The following is a 21,234-nucleotide window of genomic DNA, read 5'->3' on the forward strand; positions in this document are numbered from 1 at the left end:
TCTGCTAAAATGTCAGTATGCTGATGCCCAATTATTATTAATGACTAAAGTGTCTGATGTATTAATGGGAATCCACATAAGAAAAATAAAACATATATTTTGCTCTTACCCCTAAGTTGTGTCGCCACCATCTATAAATCAGGCAGAATTTGGGAATGTTTTATCCAGCGTTCATCATTAATCAACAGAGTCAACAGTGGGGGGCCACCGTCTTTAGGAAACCCTTTCTGATATGGATTAAGCAAGTCACTTATAGTCATTGGGCTTCCTTCATTCTCCTTTTCATGTAAACCAGAAGGTTGTAGGTGGACCCATTCCTGGCTTCCAGTTTTTTTTTTACCAATTTGATAGATTCTGTTCTCTGAGGTCTTTTTTTATTATTTTTTTAAATTAATTAATTAATTTGGTTGTGCCGGATCTTTAGTTGCGGCAGGCAGGCTCCTTAGTTGCAGCTCTTGGGCTCCTTAGCTGTGGCATACGTAATGTTAGTCATGGCATGCATGTGGGATCTAGTTCCCTGACCAGGGATCGAACCCAGGCCCCCTGCATTGGGTGCATGGAGTCTTAACCACTGCACCACCAGGGAAGTCCCCTCTGAGGTCTTCAAAGTTCTTTAAGAGGCACCCAGCACATGGACATTGTGATGTAGAAGGAATAGCATTGCATAGAGGCAGAACTGGGCTGTGATTAAGAGCTTCCTAGAAGAGAGCAGACTTGTGGTTGCCAAGGGGGGCAGTGGGGTGGGGGAGGGATGGATTGGGAGTTTGGGGTTAGCAAATGCAAACTATTATATATAGAATGGATAAACAACAAGGTCCTACTGTATAGCACAGGGAACTATATTCAATATCCTGTGATGTACTGCTATATTTATTTATTTATTTATTTTTCATTTATTTGTTTTTGGCTGTGTTGGGTCTTCATTGCTATGGCGAGCAGGGGCTACTCTTTGTTACGGTGTGCAGGCTTCTCATTGCAGTGGCTTCTCTTGTTGTGGAGCATGGGCTCTAGGCACGCGGGCTTCAGTAGTTGTGGCACGTGGGCTCAGTAGTTGTGGCATGCAGGCTCTAGAGCGCAGGCTCAGTAGCTGTGGCGCACGGGCTTAGTTGCTCCGCAGCATGTGGGATCTTCCCGGACCAGGGCTCGAACCTGTGTCCCCTGCATTGGCGGGCAGATTCTTAACCACTGTGCCACCAGGGAAGCCCCTGTACTGCTATATTTAAAATGGGTAATCAACAAAGACCTACTGTACAGCACAGGGAACTCTGCTCAATGTTATGGGGCAGCCTGGATGGGAGGAGAGCTTGGGGGAGAATGGATACATGTATATGTGGCCGAGTCCCTTTGCTGTGCACCTGAAATTATCACAACATTGTTAATCGGCTGTACTCCAATATAAAATAAAAAGTTTAAAAAAATCCTGTGATAAACCATAATGGAAAAGAATATGAAAAAGAATATATATATATGTATAATTGAATCATTACGCTGTACCACAGAAATTAACACAATATTGTAAATCAACTTTACTTCAATACTTTTTTTTTTTTTTTTTAAGAGTTTCATTGAGCCTCAGTGTCCTTAAATGAGAAGCTGGGCTTGAGTTCATTGCTCTTCACACTTGATTTTTAAGCCATAGAAATTTTCTACAAATGAAACCTTTCCTGGAATCCCACTATATAAAACCAGTAGAAGTGGAACTGCTCTGAAGTGAAATCCAGAGCCCCACTTATGTGGCTCATCCCCTGCATGCTAGATGGTCATTAATGTTCTTTCCAGTTCAGGAATTCTATTGTTTGTGTTCATTTCAACTCAAGTTATATTAGTACTAAAGAGGCAATTCATGTGGAAGGGGGACATGATCTGAGACGCTAAATACAGAATGGCAATGCAAAGGCATATGTAAGGGACCTATACCAGCTATACATCGAGCTCCACAGTAATTATAAAATTTGTGATTCTTTCCAGGTATTTGTTTACACATAGTCTTATTTTCAATGTGAATATGCTTTTAATGTTCAAAACAGAAGTGAACCTTTTGTACAACGTTGGTTATATCATTAAGTTTATTGATAAGCTGCCCCTGCGCTGTGAGTTTTTACACTGAAACATGTTTTCTTGCTTTTGTTGTAGTACGGAAGAGAAGAGAGTGATTGGACAATCACAGTATCCTGAATGGAAAAGAACAGGCTATCATTTGTGTGTTCTTGGGACAGACTGTTGCATTTGAATTATGAGAAATTTCTTTGGCTACCTGTTTTTAGTTGTGCATAATGTAGTTTGTATTATCAGTGTCTCCAGGGCGATTGTTTCCTCGTGCCAGAGAAGATGAATTGCAGTCATCCAGTGGTAGTTTATAAACTTGCTCCTAGAAGCTTACCTTACCTTCTCTAGAAAGATGAGAATGGAAGCCATCTAAGCGTAGAATTTTCCTCCATAACCTGAGTGCTTCCCTTGGTACTTCAATCAGATAAAAAAGTGTTTATTCTTTAGCATAAGTTACGTTCTGCTCCTCAACCAAGTGAGTGTTTTTGTGTTTGAAAAGCTGATCTGAGTAAATTTCATAGGTACCATTTCCTGCCACACATCTTCATCCTCAGAAAGTGTTTGTTGTTGTTTTTTTTTTTAAATCAAGACTTTGAGAAACTGGATTTCCTCCCCTCATATTTCTTTCCAGGTCCCCTAAGTCCGTCTTAGGGAAAATCTCTCCCTCCTTCCTGATGTCCCGGTCTGCGCCAGGCTCTCCTGGTGCATCAGCAAGGCCCACCCCTGCCCTTTCCACATTGTGTTGTAATCAGCAGTCAGGCTTCACTACAAGACTGAGGGTCTTGTGCCTTATAGATCTTTGCATTCCCCTGCCTGTCACATAACAAGGAATGAATGAACATGTACCTTCTATAGAAGTGTACCTTCTTTGTTTCTATATTGTGAAACCTCTTTATTAGAATTTGTGATCGATTCTGACTTTGTCTGTATTTACCTCATTCAGCAGTTCACATGTGCATGAATATAAACAGAACTGGTGGCACTTAAAATGATAATGATTAACTTATTTTATTTTTAATTAACAATTTTCATACTGTCTTTATTTGAAGACTGTCTTGGAATTAAAGTAATAGCTCTAGAGAGATCGTGATACCGTACCAACCAAATGGAAATGATATAGGTTTCGTGTTAAACACATAAATGTTGTGATAAATACAAAATAAATCATATTTAGTTTTTTGATAGAAAGCAAAGAGGTATATACTCTGGATTTTATACTCTGGTTTTATAGGTGCTCATTTCTGTTGAATGGGGATTGGATAAGCACATGGTTAGGGTACAGGGAGAGTGATTATAGATGATATTTTCCTTGTTTAGGAGCCATGAGTTAAAATTGTATCCTGGTTTATCTAGGGGAAAGTCAAATCTTGATAGAAAACATTTACCCTTGGAAGGCCAACTCTCAGACATTATATTTTGGTTTCCTTTAGTCCTAATAACTTTCATCTTGCTGATCATATTTCATCGTCTTTTCAGAGCAAGGAAAAAAATTCTAAAAGTTTTGCCGTGCTGGAAAATTTTCCTTAAGGCATTTAGCAGCACATAGCAAATGGGGCTTTGATTCTTTTCCAAGACGTTTGGCCATAGAATCTTTTTAGATAGGAACGGTAAAATGAAAATGAGGGAAGTATAAGATGAAAAGGAATGGTAAAAATGTCTTTTAGGGGGCTTTTAATTGGCGATCTGAAATCTTGGGAGAGTCTGTTCTTTTTAGGTAGGGCTGAAGTGCTTTAACTATGCTCTGCACAAGTTTGTTCACCAAGTAGCATTCTGAGAGTATACATTTGCCTTGGCCAAATCCTGGGACCTTATTTTCAATATTGTAGGCTAGAAATGACTTAAGGTAATCCTAACCTGTCAAGTAGCCCATGATAACCAGACTCAACATTCCTATGAGAAATGGAAATCATCTATTTGCCACAAATACATTTTATACTTTGCATCTCTGAATTAGTATGGCGAGACATGTTCGTTGTAAGAGTTCGAGAACAATATGTCTTGACATTATGTCTGTGTGATTTCTTTCATCAGACCTTAAGAGCATTTTAAGCCCTTTCTACCAGACTCTGTGAAGATGAAGGATATACATTTAAAGAAACAAGGTCTCCTAAAACAGAGGACACAATCTGCCATTCTCGTTTAAGTAATAAGACAGGAAATTGACCTTGACACTAACTTGTTAAATAGATTTAAAGGGAACATCTGCACATCTCTTTTCCTTGTGCACTATTTGTTTAATTGCAGTGGATTAATACAGCAAGAGTGGCACATTATAACTAGGCAATTATCCATTCTTCAAGACTTAGTTATCGCAACACTAATTGATCATTTAAGGCGTAAGATAGGCTAGCATTAGGAACATGTGAGGCTAATCTGCTCAAAAAGATCAACAAATTAATATTGTTGCTGATATTTGCATAATTGGCTGCAATTAGTTAATGTTTAATTGGGTTGATCAAATGGGATTCAGCAGTTCACATGTGCATGAATATAAACAGAACTGGTGGCACTTAAAATGATAATGATTAACTTATTTTGCGTGTTCTCTTCCTTCCACTTTTTTTTCAGTTTTTACACTTCAGACCGAGTTCATCAGCCTTTTTCAAAACACATCAGTAGAAACCAAGATTTTAAAACGAAGCTTTCAGGCATTAGACAAAACCTGAGCATTTCCTAAAGCTTTAGGAATTTTCTTTGTTACAGTCATTTATCAAGGCTTCAACTCATGATACACCAAAAGAAGAGTCCATTTCAGGGGTGTGTATCGTGCTCCCCAGAACCTGCAGGACTGAATAAACTAGTAATACCTAATAAAACCTTTACTTTCAAAAGTACAGAGGAAAAGTAAAAGGGAAAGAGGAATAAATGACTGAGAAAACTTGTTAGGGAATCACTATTTTTTCTACCTGGTAAACACCGTTTATTCTGTTCTCAAAAGATTGTCACGAGAAAAAAAAAAAAAGATCAGAGGTAGCAAGAAAGCGCAATGTCACATCGATTCTATAACTTGGCAATGTCAGCCCTCCTGAAGATCTGGGAAGCCTACATTATACACCCTGGGTGAAAACTCTTCCTCATATCTAGCTTTCCTGAAATCAGAGCACTCTGGGGCACTTAAACGCAATTAATGAGTATATCTTGGTCAAAAGAATTGTAGGAACTTTACTAAAGCTTCGGTTTCAGCTCTGCTTTAGGGAGTTTGTGCTATAAAGTTGGCTGCCAACATAAGCTTATTTATTTTCCCCATTCCCACTTAGTGCTCAATCACTGTATTCTTTTTCCTTTAAAAGTTCCTTTTTAAAATTATATGTTCACGTTACCCTTATGATTGGGAAAAATCTATTTTAAGCAGGAAACGACAACATTCACTGTCAATGAGTGATATTTTCTAAAATATTTAGAGCAATAAACATTCATGAGAGGCACTAAAGCTTAGACAGGGGTTAGAGAAACATTGTAAGAGGGCTCTTTGATTTCATGTCCTGATTCTAAATACGATCAAAGAATTATTCCTTTAATGTGGATTTAGGATATGCAAAAACTTAAGTTATAAATAGTAATCCTGGCACATAATTTTAGCAGATGTTTATAACACCTATCACTTTGTTTTGCCACAAGTAGAATTTGTTCAGCTGTCTGTTTTCCAGATATCTCCTCAAGGAGAGGAGGCAGAGAGTACCACTCTCTGAATAAGCATTACTTATTAATTGACGAAGATCACAGAGATTATAATTAATTGGATCAGTTAACTTGAGAAATGTTGATTGAATACCCACAAATATGTGTCTAACACAACTCACAGTAGGGATTAGAAAGTTAGTTTTAGAAAATAAGTAGTGTAAAGACATTACCCTCGTGGAGTTTCTACTCTCCTACTTGAAGTTTTAGGTATAAAAGTAATATTTAATACAGTTAGATGATAAGGAGACAAAGGCCAGAGCACACTTCTGTTATTGGTGTGCTATCAAGAAATCACAGTAAACATTTTCATCTCATTTTTAAAAGAAATAATGTCCTTTTTTCCCATTCCTTTCTTTCCTCTCGTGGGAAACTACTCAGTAGATTAGTATTTAGGGGTTCTTGGTGTGAATTACCTCCCGGTTTACTGTTTACTGCTAACCTGATACATTTGTTAACTGCATCCCTTTGGAGCGATGTTAAGTTGTCATGGTTTGTCTAACAAAAGAACACCTCAAATTACAGCATCCTTGCTGATCTTAAAGTCAGGTATTATTGAAATAAACAAAATGTTCCTAGAGTGACTTTTTCTGGAAAATGTCAATTATGAATCAAACTGTTGAGACTGTTGGCTTGAAAATGATGGATTACAGCTACTCAGAAAATAGCAGGTGGAAGACTTAACATTAATACAACAGCTTTTCAAAGTGTGAGGTTTTAAAAGAAAGGCCATTTAAAGTATTTCAAAGAGATTCTTTTTTATCATTGCCAGAAAGTTCTTTTAAAAATACAAAGGTAGAAGAAAGTGATTTATTTTCCATCTTCAGTATACATACCATAGTAAAAAACTTCTCAGATGTTAATTTGAGGAAGTGATAAAGAAACATATCAATAGAATAGAAACATATCAAGTGTTTGGAGGTAAATAATTCCCTGGGATCAGATATATGTAAACATATTTGCTTTAGTGAATGATAAAGGCATGAAATTCAGTCTTAGCAAATGAGGTGGTCTTTAAAAATCTGCTGGATACAAGTATTGAAGTTTTAAGCAATCTTTGTATACTTTCTGTCTGAAAGTTTGTTTTGCATACCACATACCGATTAATAAGGTCTAAAACATGAGCTACCTAATGTTCTACCTATGGAACCCACTGTTGGGATGGTAAAAATTGTGAGCTGTGATACGGGAATGAATTTAAAATGTATTATCATTGACATGTATTTTCTCTACATGTCCACTGTCACAATGGCTAGGTTCCTTGTTACCCATCATTGAATGGAGACAATTTTAACTACAGAAGATGTCAGAGGAAGAACAAATGGTAGTAGAGAAAGTAAGGCAAAAAGTCGAACTTGCTTCTGTGCTGTCCAAGAGAGCTCTTTTTCCTCATTCTGCCAGCCGTCGGGATCTTTCAACATAGGTGCCAAGTACAAATAGTGCCAGTTAGAAAGTGACTAAATATAGTGGTCAGCTTATCAGATACTCTTGAGATAATGATCTAACGGTCTTGTTACATGGGAACTACTTTAGATTACTACCAATATGGTTAAGACTTTATACTTGCATAGTCTATAAGACCTATTTTGTCGTTTCTTCAACCATTTTATTTTAAGATCTGTGAAGCTTCTTGAGACTGAATAAAAGAATAAGTGGCAAGGAGTAGATGGTGACTTCTTTTTCCCCTTGGGAATACTATTGGCCACCATCCCCCTTGCCTTGGTGAAGGTTAACTGATTTGGAAATTAGTTGAATATTATCGTTTTATTTTTAACTAAAATGTACAACACGCTGCGATTTCCTCAAGCTAATTTCACAATGGTCGTTAGAGTCATTCTCAGCGTCAAGACGGGAATACAAATAACCTGCCTCAATTTCTACTTCATTGATAAGTGTTTGAAGGGTGTTGGTATTCAGGAATATGGCAGTAAGTAGATTCTGAATGAAATTTTAAGGATAAGCTGGCTAATCTGTATGCACCTATAAATTCAGGTGGTCCCCTGTTGACGTAAAACAATGCATGATCCCATAGTTAGCCAATAAATGGAGCCTAACGCCCTAGGCTGAAGAATCTGTGCTTACTTGATATGGTGGCTGAGAGAAAAGTAGTGTGAGGAAGTAGTTTTTAAATCAGTTTATAGTTAGAAATGGGAGAATACCAGCTTAACTATGGAATTTTTAGAACGTGTTCTCTTGCATCTAAGTCTGATTGTAATGAAAAAGCCCCAGCCATTGCTTGTCTCAAATTTCTCTGGTTGTGTAGTTATTCTTGAGATTATCTTTAAGGATAATCAAGTAGAAAGAAATAAACATTTTATAAATAAGCCTGGGCTCTGATGAGCAATTGTTTAAAGATTATGTTAAAAGGATTTAAGCTCACTGAAAGCGTAATAATGGAAATGTGGAAAATATGGTGGGTAAAGGAAACTACCTCATTCTTCGAAGGTTTTGTAGAAGCACAATTAAGCATTCTTAAATGGCTTTGTTACGTATGAACCGTCTGGTGTGAAAGAACTGTATTTGTAACGTCTAAAGGACCTGGAATAATTGTATTTTGCTGGCAATAGACATATTCTTTATTGTTCGCAGGTTCCTCATCAAATCCTCATCAAATTACACACTGATTCTGTCATCAATAAAACAATTTCAAGGATTCCTGTTTGTGTAGTCTCTTGAAATCAGCATTGTTGAATGCATAAAATAATAATGCTCAATTACCGTTTTTTTGATGTTCCAAGCTTTTTGGTCATGGGATGTAAATGTGGTGTGGTGTTTTTAAACCAAAATGACTTTGAGAGAGAGAAGGAATTAAGCACACCAGAAAGACCTGAAACCATACCCCTGGCTAGAGTCTAACTACGTCTCATATTGTCAAACATGTGGATGAGAAATTCAATGGGCATTTAAGAGTTGTCCTTTCCTCTGGGATGGATCCGTCCTTAGCAAAATTTAGCCTTGTCTTTTGCATTTTGAGCAGAATAAGGGGAATGGATTACTTCTTCCCATTCACTGTCATGAATCTCACTGATGAAACAACACACACACATATGTGGCTTTAGAATAAAACACAGTATAAAGTGAAAGGCATTCGATTTAAACTTAGAGAACATCAATGATGTGTCCTTTTCGTCAAACAGTGATGTGTATAAATTACTCTCATGAGCACATATCTTTGAGAGAATAAAGCCAGATGCAGTATCTCTGAGGGTCACATATTTCATTCATTTTCTTGTGATTTGTCCCAACAATTGCAAGTGCAGCAAAACCTCAGGCTTCTCAAGGAGTTACTGTAAACTGAACTTAAAAGTGTCAAAGTGCTCAGTGACCCTCTTCTCCCGACCCTGCCAACCTGTGAAAATATCGGCCTTTATCAAGATTTTTATCAAGAAGTTATGTGCAGTTTGGAAGGTCCAGGTGAAGGTTATTAGTCAAGTTCTCTGACAGTGTCAATGCTCAAATCCCACAAGAGCGACAAAGATAGACCTGTCATTCCTGCGGGTGATGACATACATTCACTGGAGCTTATATGATTTATCAGATGAGACAGCAGTCTCCTTCAGCGTAGAAAGTGTCTCTTCTACATGGGTTTACTAACAGAAGCCAAAAAAAAAAAGCGGGGAGCGGGGCAGTTTTCAGCCTTTGTAATTATTTTTCTGTTACATTGATTCGATTTGATCTTAAGCATATTTTTTGAATCAAGAATTGATTCCACATACATGGCCTTTCATAGGTGCTTGACACCATCATATCTTTAGATGAAATGTTCTATGGTAGCCTGACACTACTTAAAATTGTGACGACTTGTAGAGTCACTCCTGTAACCAACAAACCCACAGCCAACACGTAGACTCTTCTGTGTGTATAGAATCATCACTGGGCTTGTTCTCTAACTATGTCTTTTAGGCAGCAAGGATAGTTTTGATGGAAACCCATGGTTCCTTCTCTCCAAAGGTCGTCATCAGGAAGTCAATAGGATTTTTGAAAAATTACAACCCTAAAGAGGTGGGTAGAGTGTAACACAAGAGCTTCACTTATGAAAACATTTTAGAGTTGCAAGATTCAGGCTGATTGTATCCTAAATGCAATATACCTATTTTTAAACTGAACTGATTGAATTAAGAGATTAAATTGCATTGATTTCAAGATAGTTACAATAATCTAGTAAACATTTCTCATCGATATCCATGATAATGATACGCAGAGGTAGTGCATGCTTTTCTCCGGCACCCTCCAAGCCACAGCTGGATGTAACGAAACCTCTTGCTGTGCAGGTTGCCTAACAAGTAATGGTTGAGAGCCACCCACTGATCTTTTGATCTTCAACTAGCTACTTAAATTAGTGAAAAAGTGGAGATCCTTGTAGTACCAACCTCATGCATTACAAAGATTAATGAGTTAATATTGTAAGGCGCTTACAACAGTTCATGTGTAAAGCTGATGAGATTTGATTAAAAATAAGAGAGTGAACACAAAGACACAGGGGCTAATAGATACTTCACCATATACTGGTGAAGAAGCTGGGATCAGCCCCTCCCTCTAGGCCTGGTGGGGGGGGGGGTGGAACGTCCCAGATCCAGGGTGCAAATACTTGCTACAGGACAAGTGGCATCATCTAGCTCCCCTTACTGCATAAGGTGAGTTTAGAAACGTGTGATCTGCTCAAGCCTGGAGATAAAAGCCGTTAAGCAGTGGTTGGTAAAATTATTGAGAAGTAATCAGGTGTTTTCAGTTTTTAGAAATACAAATTGTTTCATGTTCCACATGAATATAACCATGATGGTTAATTTCATGTGCCCATTTGACTAGGCAACGGTATCCAGTTGTCTGGTGAAACACTAGCCTAGATGTTGCTGTGCAAACAGTATTTTTTTTAATGCGATTAACGTTTTTTTTTTTTTTTTTTTTTTTTTTTTGGCTGTGTCATGTGGCATGTGGGATCTTAGTTCCCCGACCAGGGATTGAACCCACACCCCCTGCATTGGAAGTGCCGAGTCTTAACCACTGGACCGCCAGGGAAGTCCGTGATTAACGTTTAAATCAGTAGAATTTGAGTAAAACAGATTATTCTCCCTAATGTGGGTGGGCCACATCCAATCATTTGAAGGCCTTAAGTCATGTTATATATTATACATAAATATTATATAGGTTCTGTATACATTGGTTCTGTTTCTCTATAGAACCCTGACTAGTACAACAATGAACAACATTCTTAACACTCTTACTTATGGTTCCCTCTTCTAAGGAAGAAAATCATGTGCTATATTATTTCCTTTTGACTCTGGTGTCTTACCTAAGGCATGCCTAGCTTTCAGAAAATTGTTCATTGCATAAGCCACCAGTGATAGTTTCTTCAGAATTCCAGGACTAGCTATGTTATACAACCCAAACTGATTAAATGAAGGCAGACCTCACCAGTGAAATTTCAGGCATCAGTGAGGAAAATATTTTTTAGTGTTGGGTCATGAAATACCCCATAAAATACCGTTAGCTTAGTGTTTCTTGCCTGAATCAATGTCCTTAGAATGCAATGCGGCCGAAAGTAGATGGTAAGAACTCCCTTTTTGGTATAATTAAGGGATGGGGTTATTTTGTCAGGTGAGCAGTCATCTTGGTGGCAGAAATCAGTTTCACAGACCCACTAGGCTACAAGGGTCATCATGGAGTCGTCTGGACCGTGCTGACCTCACACAGCACGGCCACCAGGTCCAACCCCATACTTACCGATGCTCTCACTCTCAATTTAGGAATCATCTTTGTAGTTGTCTGGACTTTTATTTACCTACCTTCCCCATATATTAAAGTTATATTTTGCAAGACAGTCTTTGTAAACTCCTGAGTAAAGAGAACCAATCGGTCTGCTTCTCCAGTGATATTTGACAAGGCAATTTAAAGGCAATAAGAAGCCAAATGAGGTTAAGTGATGGGGACAGAGAACATCCAAAATACTTCCTCATCAGTTTGGTTTTTGTCACATGAGAAGGTGATTTCGTATTTCCTATGAGAAGAAATGGTATATTTCTTGGGCTGGCTTTTGCCATAAGCACGAGGTTAATGTTTGCATTTTCTGCAAGAGTAGTCCTCCGCCCCAGTTTAATGCAAACTCTCTCTCTCTCTTTTTTTTGGCTGTGCTGAGCAGCATGCAGGATCTTAGTCCCCCAACCAGTGATTGAACCCGTGCTTCCAGCGGTGGAAGCTTGGAGTCTTAACCACTGGACTTCCAGGGAAGTCCCTGCAAACTCTCTTTAATGTCAATAATTCCAACACACTTCAACAGTTATTCTCATGACTATTCACTGACTTGAATGGCTAGTATTCAGCTGAGCATATGAAGGCCACAGATGGTTCTACTCTCATCCTTCCGCGCTCATCTAGGTGACCATGAGAACTTATCATTTTTTATGTCAACGGTTGCCTCTACCACTTGACCGATAACTCTTCAAAGGATTACATCTTCCTCATTCTCCTATCTTCTCAGAGCAAAATTCTTTAATCCTATTATATAATCAATCCTATTATGTAATTGTAAACAGTGGCAAATAACAATGACAATCATATAAGCAGAAACAAAACCTCACATGAAAAAGAAAATTTGGCACCAAAACTCAAGACAAGAAAAAGAAACTCCCATCAACATACTCACGTGTGGTGCTAGAAAATGTGCAATGGTGCACAGTAGCGGACAGGTGTTATCTTACAGATGCAGCCTACACTGACAAGTATGTATTAAATATGATTATGTGGTGTGTATTAAACACCCTGTGTAGTGCTCAGCATCTAGGAGGTACACAATATTTGTCAGCTCCACACTTTTTCTTGAAGCACCACTTAGCTCCAAGTATTGAAGACATCTCATCTGCAGACTTAATCTCACCTCATTCATGAGTTAATTGGAAACAGGTCTGATAGTACAGTAACAGCAGAAATTCAGAAGCATGAAATGAGCTTTGCTGTCCTAATCCCAGCATCTGGTGTCTCTTGGATGAGCTCCTGGATCCCACTGCGCTTTCTCCCTAACCCTCAACCTGCATGTCCATCCATCCTGATTGACTGGATTTCTGCGCTGATACAGTTCTTTGTAAGAATCACCCTGCTCACAGCCTCAGCCCATCTGACCGGGGCCCAGCCACTGCCTCAAGCTTGGACATCGTCTCTTCCTACCTAGACATAGACTAATCCAGTTTCCATCCAGATTGACTCCTTTGGAACAAAATCATTGCCTATTGCTCGATTATGATGATTGCTGGACCCCATCAACCAGACTGTAACCATTCATTATTGAAAATGACCTTGATTAGACCTGAGTTTGCCAAAACCCATGGACAAGGTAATTCAGGCTGAGCCCTATCTCCCCCATCAAGTGGCATCTTGCCTGGCACTGTTTTTGTCTGCCAGCTTGCTCTTGATCTCAACTCGCAAGAGCTCCTTCTTGGCCCAAAGAGACATAAGCATTTAGCTTTGAAAATCATCTTAGCTTCCTGTTGCTTGGGATTAATTTAATTTATTGTTTTTAGAGAGTGACTTTTAAAATCTAAAACAACTACTGGATGAGTTTCGAAGTTATCTAAAACCTCACTACCCAAAGCATCGTTACTAGACGAACAACATGAGCCTCTCCTAGGCACTTGTTAGAAGTGCAGAATCTCAGGCCCCTCCCCAGATCTACTGAATCGGAATCTGCATTTTAACAAGGTAATTCATTTGCACATTCACATTTGAAAACGCTGATCTAAATACTTCTCAGCAAACATCAAATGGAGGTACTCCTGAGAAACTATTGCAAGGTTAGAAAAAGATTTGTTTATTTTTAAAAATATTTTCTGTTGGTTTTGTATAGATATTCTTTATTTTGTTTAGGTTATATCTCTTTCTTCCCTCTATTATTATTATTATTATTATTATTGTTATATTTTTTGGCCGCACCTCAACGCTTGTGGTATCTTAGTTCTCCGACCAGGGATTGAACCCGGATCTTCAGCAGTAAAAGTGCAGAGTCCTAACCACTGGACCACCAGGGAGTTCCCAGAAGAACATTCATCTGAAAGATAGAATCAATTTTATCAACAAAGGCATTTGTTCTGAAGTCGAAATGGTTTTACGTCACTGTACTCAAGGTAGTCAGGTTTGCTCAAAACCCAGCATGTGCAGGTTTGATTATGAAATGCACTTCCTGAATTGCTAATTATTTCTGAGTTTTCTCCTGGTACTTCCTTTCTGTCTCAGCCTCATGTGAGTAAATTTTCACAGTGGTCTCCGTGAAAATTACCACACAGGAAACAACAGGAGACTCTTAATTACTGAATTCCCACACAGCATTTATTCTTTATATTAGAGCCATCGGAGAGCCTCTGGACGTATATACACAATTAAAAAGATAAACAAGATTCCCAGCCAAGTTGCAGCTGTTCTTAACTTTCTTGGAACACTAACCTGGATAACTGCTTCCTTTTATATCAGAGTAAGTTCCCTGCCAGTGACAGTTCATTGTCTAATAACCTGAGGGACTGGAATGTGCTTGTGAGGCAGTGCAGGTGCAGCGCTGGGCCCAAGGGATCCCGGTGGCTTTTCCTTCCCCAGCTCTGAGTGTAGTAGCTTTCTTAGAACCTGAAATTAGGGTGCTGAGAGGCAAGTCAGTTAGGTTTAGCTCCTACCAGAAGAATGTTTCTTGCTCTACTGTGGACCAGAAGTGACTCTTACATTGGCTGCACTACCCTAAACCAGCACAGACAGAAGAAACAGCTGGCCCTTTTAGATCATTCTTTTTTTTTTTTTTTTTTTTTTAGATCATTCTTATGTTTAACATGTTAGGAATTGTTTTTCTCTAAAGTCTAAAATCCTTTTTGCTGCCAAATGAAGACATTTTCATACATATTCTATCTACAGACAGACATCTACACACTGGAGAAAATTATAGAATATTAGTATTCAGTGTTCAATAATTCTTTAGGTGAAACTCCAATTCTCTTTGTGCCTCATTTTTTCTCTTTAACTTTTGTGTCTTTTTAAAAACCCTCTCAAAGCTCTCTTCTCTCAGCCTTCAGACTCTGCACCCGGACAGTGAGCTTTAGTAACCTTCTGGGCAATGGAGAGGACGCAGTCCTTACAGGCAGCATTCCTTTTATACTTCCTGATATGATGCTCTTTTTCTTACATTGCTTTCCTCCCCCCTGGAGAATCAACTGTAGTTATTTCTTCAGTGGCTTTTTCTGTTCAGCCATTGTGGTTGTCCCTTTTACCCCTCTTCATCCTCGTTTAAGGTACTTTCTCCAGTTCGCCAGTAAATAACAGGTCTACTTCTAACCTCCAGATAGTCCTTGTGTTGCTAAAATGAAATTTGGTGTCACCAGTGATTAAACCAAGAGGAAACTCCAAGCAGTTGTAGTGTAATGCTGGGCAACAGACTGAAGTCAGGAGTTCTGGACGTGAGTCTCTGACCCCCTATCTCCTCCACCAGCTCCGCCAACTGGCCCCGTGACCTTGAACAGATTTACTGCTCTAAAAAGAAGGACTTCCATTAGTTGACTCCTTAAGTCTCTTCTTGCTCTAAGCTTCCTTCAGTCTGAGAAATCTGTCATTAGTGGACTCAGTCTTTTTCACGATCCTTTCCATCCCTCCACTCTCCTTTAATTTTTCTATTTTTAAGAGCTCATTTGCTTGAAAATTACTCTTAGGAGAGAATCTGAAGGTAATCATCTACTTTTAATAAAGGAAGTATTAAGGAATATATACAAAAATCCAAAACATTATAAAGATTAATACTTTTATCATTATGCACAACTTTAATAAATAAAATATCACCATTAAAGTTTAATCCACTCAGTAATTTTTTTTTTTTTTTTTTTTTGCGGTACGTGGGCCTCTCACTGTTGTGGCCTCTCCCATTGCAGAGCACAGGCTCTGGACGCGCAGGCTCAGCGGCCATGGCTCATGGGCCCAGCTGCTCCACGGCATGTGGGATCTTCCCGGACCAGGACACGAACCCGTGTCACCTGCATTGGCAGGCGGACTCTCAACCACTGCGCCACAGGGAAGCCCCACTCAATATTTTAATTTAATCCTCTCATCTATTGCCATTCCTTCTCTATACCTAGGAGGTAACCTCTCTCCAAGATAGTCTTTTAGCCTTTAATGTAAATTCAAGTCATAGTGTTATCTTTGCGAGGGCTATTGTATTTTAGCCTAAGCTCTAATAATAAAATAAATAAGTTATAAATACATTTATCAGAATTTTTGGCAGATGGAAAAGACGCGAGGAGCAGAGTGTCCATCCCAGTGGAAAGAGCTGACGCTGAGAATCATAATATACCTATATTTTGTCCTACGTGTGTCAACAAGTGGACATTTCCTGTTGCCGGTGTTTTATTTACATATGGAGGGCTCTTGCAACAGTACTAATTCTAACTTTTCTTTCACATTTTTTAATTGCTTAACATCCTTGTTCATTAGCTTTCTCTTTGGAAACTGAATACGGAGGAATATGGGAACAGTAGTGGTATCTACAGGAATGAGACAAAGAATGACTACTTTACGATTTATTAGTTCAACAACAAACTTGTTTAATTTAGAACACATATCAGTAATTATGTCAGTCCTAGCTGACAATCACCTATAACAACACTTGGAGTTACTAGGCTTTTGCTCTGCCCACAATGTTGCCAACATCATCTTTGCTTTTTCCTTACCAACCATCTTCCAGCCATACTGAACACCTTCCGGGTTCTCAAAAATATGCAGATCCATCTCTCTCCAGGCCTTTCACACATGCTCTTCTTCTGCTCTTCACAGTGTTAGTTATTTCTCCTCCTCCATCTCCTCAGATGGCCGCCTCGTCTACAGTGGATCTGCACTCCCCTTATCTCATCTCAGCCCTCTCTTAGTTTTCCTCTAAGCATGTATCACAATTGCAATTTTACTGTCTCCTCCTTTAAAACATAAGCACTGTGTGGGCAGACACCTTTCTGTCTTCCTTACCAATTGCTTACCATAGTCTTTAGCAATAGGAGGGATTTAATTGTATCTTTTAAAAGAAAAAAAGTAAGAGAGGGAAAGAAAGAAAGAAAGAAAGAAAGAAAGAAAAAGAAAGAAAGAGGAAGGAAGGAAGAAAGAAAGAAAGAAAGAAAGAAAGAAAGAAAGAAAGAAAGGAAGGAAGGAAGGAAGGAAGGAAGAAAGAAGAAAGAAAAGAAAGAAAGAGAAAAGAAAGAAAGAAAGAAAAGAAAGAAAGAAAGAAAAAGATGAGAGGGAAGGAAGAAGGAAGGAAAAGAAAGAGACAAAGTGAGTACTAACTTCCTGTATAAATCTTGTGTCTTTTTTTTTTATTAGTAATTCATGGAAATATCCCTTGACTGTGGTTCAAGTCTTTGCCACAATGACTCTTATTGTATGGTAAATTGGGCATTTCTTCATTAAATTATTGGTTTGAAAGAGAATCTTGACATTTTAAAGTCCTTTAAATAGACTTAAAGCACCAGCACTAGCAGTCAACCATCTTTGGGAGGCTATGGTAGATTTTTTTAAAAAACTTTTAACTTTGTGATAATTACAGATTCACATGCAGTTGTAAGAAATAATTCACAAGAACCCTGTGTATCCTTCACTCAGTTGCCCCCAGTGGTAACATCTTGCATTACTATAGTACAGCATCACAACCAGGAAAATGATTGTTTTTAACAAAGTGACAGGTTTGTTTTGTCTTTTTCAATTCCAATTCTTTATTCATTCTTCATCTCTTTCACAAAAGAGCTTGAGGTGGTATATAAAAAGGATAAATATAATACCATTGTTTTACAATTAATTACAAAGGAGGAAAACAAGGTTAAAAGCAGCTAAGAAAATAAGGTTAACTCTTGGGGCTAATTCAAAGTTTATAACCTGGTTCTCTGCAGGGTCAACAGATTCTAATTAATTCCCAACAGGAAACATGCCAACTCTTCAATGGAAGACAAAGCCTTTCTTAGTTCCTAAAACAATAAAAAGTTCTCATAACGGACAACTAAGTATGCTTATAAGAGACACAGTTTTTAATCACTTTCCTTGAATTACAGTGAATGTGACAAGTGGGGAACCACAGAGCTAACTCTTTAGCTAAATATCTGCCTCCTGCAAGACACAAATCTTATCATAGACCTTCAGGGTCACTCACGTAGCATCAAAACGCTAGATGCTAAATTATCAAACTGCACAGTATTATTAAACTTCTATGAGTCAGTCACAGGGAACAGGCAGATCTACTCAAAAATATTCTGGTTTTCCTCCTTCTGGGTCTCTGTTAAGATTGCAATTTCCAGTCCCCTTGAAGTTAAGCTTAGCCAGTGACTTGCTTCAGCCAATGAAATATGAGTGGAATTGACATGTGTCACTTCCAAGTGGAAGCATTTAATTGGTGGTGTCAACTGCACACCTCTTTTCCCTACTTCAGTGATAGTGGGATCATGAGTTAGCAAGAAGCCTCCATTATCCTGGGCCCCAAGAGACTAAATGAAGCAGAGACCTCTCTGCTGATCCATGTTGGACTCATTGCATGAATGAGAAATAAACCTGGATGGAGGTTGAGATTTGATAGTTGTTCATTATCATAGGTTCACTTGATAGCCCATCTTGGTTGTTATAGGAAAAAAGAATCCCTTAAAATATAGTTACTTGATTATTCTATCTAGTCAGGCTCCTTTTCTTGAGGCTATCTATGCCCATTTCCTCCCATTGATGAGTGTGGCAAAGACTGGTTGCAGAATTAAATAGATCTTGCCGCCAATTTAGCTGTAAGTATGATTTGGTCCTCGTTTGCTCTGAAAATAATCTGTCCATGACACTCTACGTGAGGATGACTCTAGCAACATACTGAAACTTTGGGAACATCTCATGACTAGTCCCATAAGAACTAGTTGACTCGTTAAAGGAGAATAGCTCATCATTAAAACCCAAACCTCGGGGGTCAAGTGACAAAGTGAGATGGGAGGATGTTTGCTTTTGATACATCTGACATCTCCCATTGCTGTGACTGCTTCCTGCACTTCATCCTTACAGGCACTGCTCACTCTTTGGTGATAAAAGGAAAGGGGGAAAGGTACTCACACAAAGCATTTTTAATTATCTGTTAATTGGATGAAATGGCAGTTAAAGTGCCTAAGGGCTATACGCATATTCACAGATTGTCTTCAAAGGGTACAATTACCAAAGCCAATGAAAAAGATTATGAGTTCATATTGGATTGTGATTTGGGGCGGAGGAGTGTGAGGTCTGTTCAGATATCTTCCTCCAAATAGCTCCTAAGATTAATTTGTCTCGCTGGTTTTATATGATAATGTGTAGAGGTACAGTTTGCCTGGGAGCATAGCATGTTTGTCAAAGGAACAATTTCCACAGTGGGTAGTCATTGGCCACTTTCCTGATTGCTCTAGGTGTACAATACTCAAGAGGTACAGGATGGATTTCTTACTCAATATAAAAGTTTAGATAATATTTTCCATGATTTCCATGTCTAATATTATTTCCATCAGAAATAAGTATTTCTGCTTGTGGTAAAGATTAAATATAATATTCCCTTTGTGAATTTCCATGGGAACATAAAAACAGTATTTTTGAGAGTAGTCGCAACATTTTCTTTCAGAGCTGCCGAAAAGAGTATGGAAAAGACATTTTGGGATACCATGCTGAACTCCTCTCTCTGCCTTGAAGAATATTTTGACAGTTAAGATTTAATGTCCGAGTGACAACGCAGTAAACATAAGTTCAAATTCCACAGGGCCCAGGAATGGATGGGAATTACAGGCACTTTACTCTGTCTGCCCGCGTTCTGCTCAGCTTCTGAGGTCGGTGCAGGGGAAGATGTGGAAGGGGAAAAAAGCCATACACATCCCCAGGGCACCCTCTAAGTGCCTGAGTTTTTGTCACTATATTCCTGCCACTTCAGATAATGTAAGGCAAATGGCGAAATATAAATGCTCAGTGACCACAGTATGGAGATTTCCAAAGATAAAAGTTTTTTCAGTTACTTTGTGGGCAGGTCCATCTGAAAGAACCATTGACTTTTTTAAAAATATTTTTTAAATTAATAGATTATTTTTCAAATGTTAGTTGAAATATAGTTGATTTACAATGTTGTGTTAGTTTCAGGTGTACTGAAAAGTGATTCAGTTTGTGTGTGTGTGTGTGTGTATGTGTATATATATATATATATATATATATATATATATACATATGTACACACACATATATATATTCTTTTTTAGATTCTTTTCCATCATAGCTTATTACAAGATATTGAGTATAGCTCCCTGTGCTATACAGTAGGTCTTTGTTGGATATCTATTTTAGGTATAGTAGTCTGTATATTTTAATCCCAAACTCCTAATTTATCCCCCCTTCCTTTCCCCTGTGGTAACCATAAGTTTTTTTTCTATGTCTGTGGGTCTATTTTTGTTTTGTAAATTAGTAGATTATTTTTTAGAGCTAGTTTAGGTTTACAGAAAAATTGAGCACAGGTACAGAGTTCCCATTCTCTTCCTTCCCCCATTCCCTTATTATTAACGTATTGCAATAGTGTGGTACATTTGTTACAATTGATGAACCAATATTGATACGTTATTATTTTTTAAAATTTATTTTATTTATATTTGTTTTTGGCAGTGTTGGGTCTTCATTGCTGCGCGTGGGCTTCTCATCGTGGTGTCTTCTTTTGCTGTGGAGCATGGGCTCTAGACACATGGGTTTCAGTAGATGTGGCACGTGGGCTCAGTAGTCGTGGCTTGTGGGCTCTAGAGCGCAGGCTCAGTAGTTGTGGCGCACGGGCTTAGTTGCTCCGCGGCATGTGAGATTGTCCTGGACCAGAGCTTAGAACCCATGTCCCCTGTATTGGTAGGAAGATTCTTAACCACTGCGCCACCAGGGAAGCCCCAGTACGTTATTATTTATTAAAACCGATCCTTTACTTAGGATTCACTTTTGTGTTATACAGTTTTATGGGTTTTGACAAATGCGTAATGTCTTTTTTTTAATATTTGAAATTGAATAACTATAATTTTTTTTTAAAACCCCACATTTGTTTATTTATTTTTTTTATTTTTGACTGTGTTGGGTCTTCGTTTCTGTGCGAGGGCTCTGTCTAGTTGTGGCAAGCGGGGGCCACTCTTCATCCCGGTGCGCGGGCCTCTCACTATCGCAGCCTCGCTTGTTGCGGAGCACAGGCTCCAGACGCACAGGCTCAGTAGTTGTGGCTCATGGGCCTAGTTGTTCCGCGGCATGTGGGATCTTCCCAGACCAGGGCTCGAACCCGTGTCCCCTGCATTAGCAGGCAGATTCTCAACCATTGCGCCACCAGGGAAGCCTGCGTAATGTCTTATATCTACCATTATAGTATCAGATAGAATAATTTCACCTAAAAATCCCCTGTAAGAGACATTGACTTTATAGCTATTTAAGAAGTGTGTTCCCAGCCTCCTGGCCCTCTGGACACAGTCTAGCTCCACAGGGCTGAATTCTGTAACCAAGAGGTGCTCTGTAGTAATGAGAGATGTGTGG

At 38.6% G+C, this 21,234-nt stretch overlaps 1 protein-coding gene across 7 annotated transcripts in view; it reads left to right on the forward strand.

Annotated features, from left to right (window-relative positions):
• The window catches only part of BCAT1 (branched chain amino acid transaminase 1), a 216,002-nt gene that overhangs the window by 92,320 nt on the left and 102,448 nt on the right, over positions 1 to 21,234 (forward strand). The window contains exon 11 of one of the 7 annotated variants that reach the window (XM_033866997.2): positions 4,615 to 8,377. The exons of 5 other annotated variants lie outside the window; for them this stretch is intronic. In XM_033866997.2, coding sequence (XP_033722888.1) covers positions 4,615 to 4,665 — 51 coding nt within the window. In that variant the 3' untranslated portion in view covers positions 4,666 to 8,377. Of the gene's footprint in view, positions 1 to 2,133; positions 8,378 to 21,234 lie in introns of those variants that run through there. One more of the 7 variants, XM_033866998.2, reaches the window with a different exon arrangement.

The sequence above is a fragment of the Tursiops truncatus genome, chromosome 11, assembly GCF_011762595.2.
Source record: "Tursiops truncatus isolate mTurTru1 chromosome 11, mTurTru1.mat.Y, whole genome shotgun sequence".
Taxonomy (NCBI): domain Eukaryota; kingdom Metazoa; phylum Chordata; class Mammalia; order Artiodactyla; family Delphinidae; genus Tursiops; species Tursiops truncatus.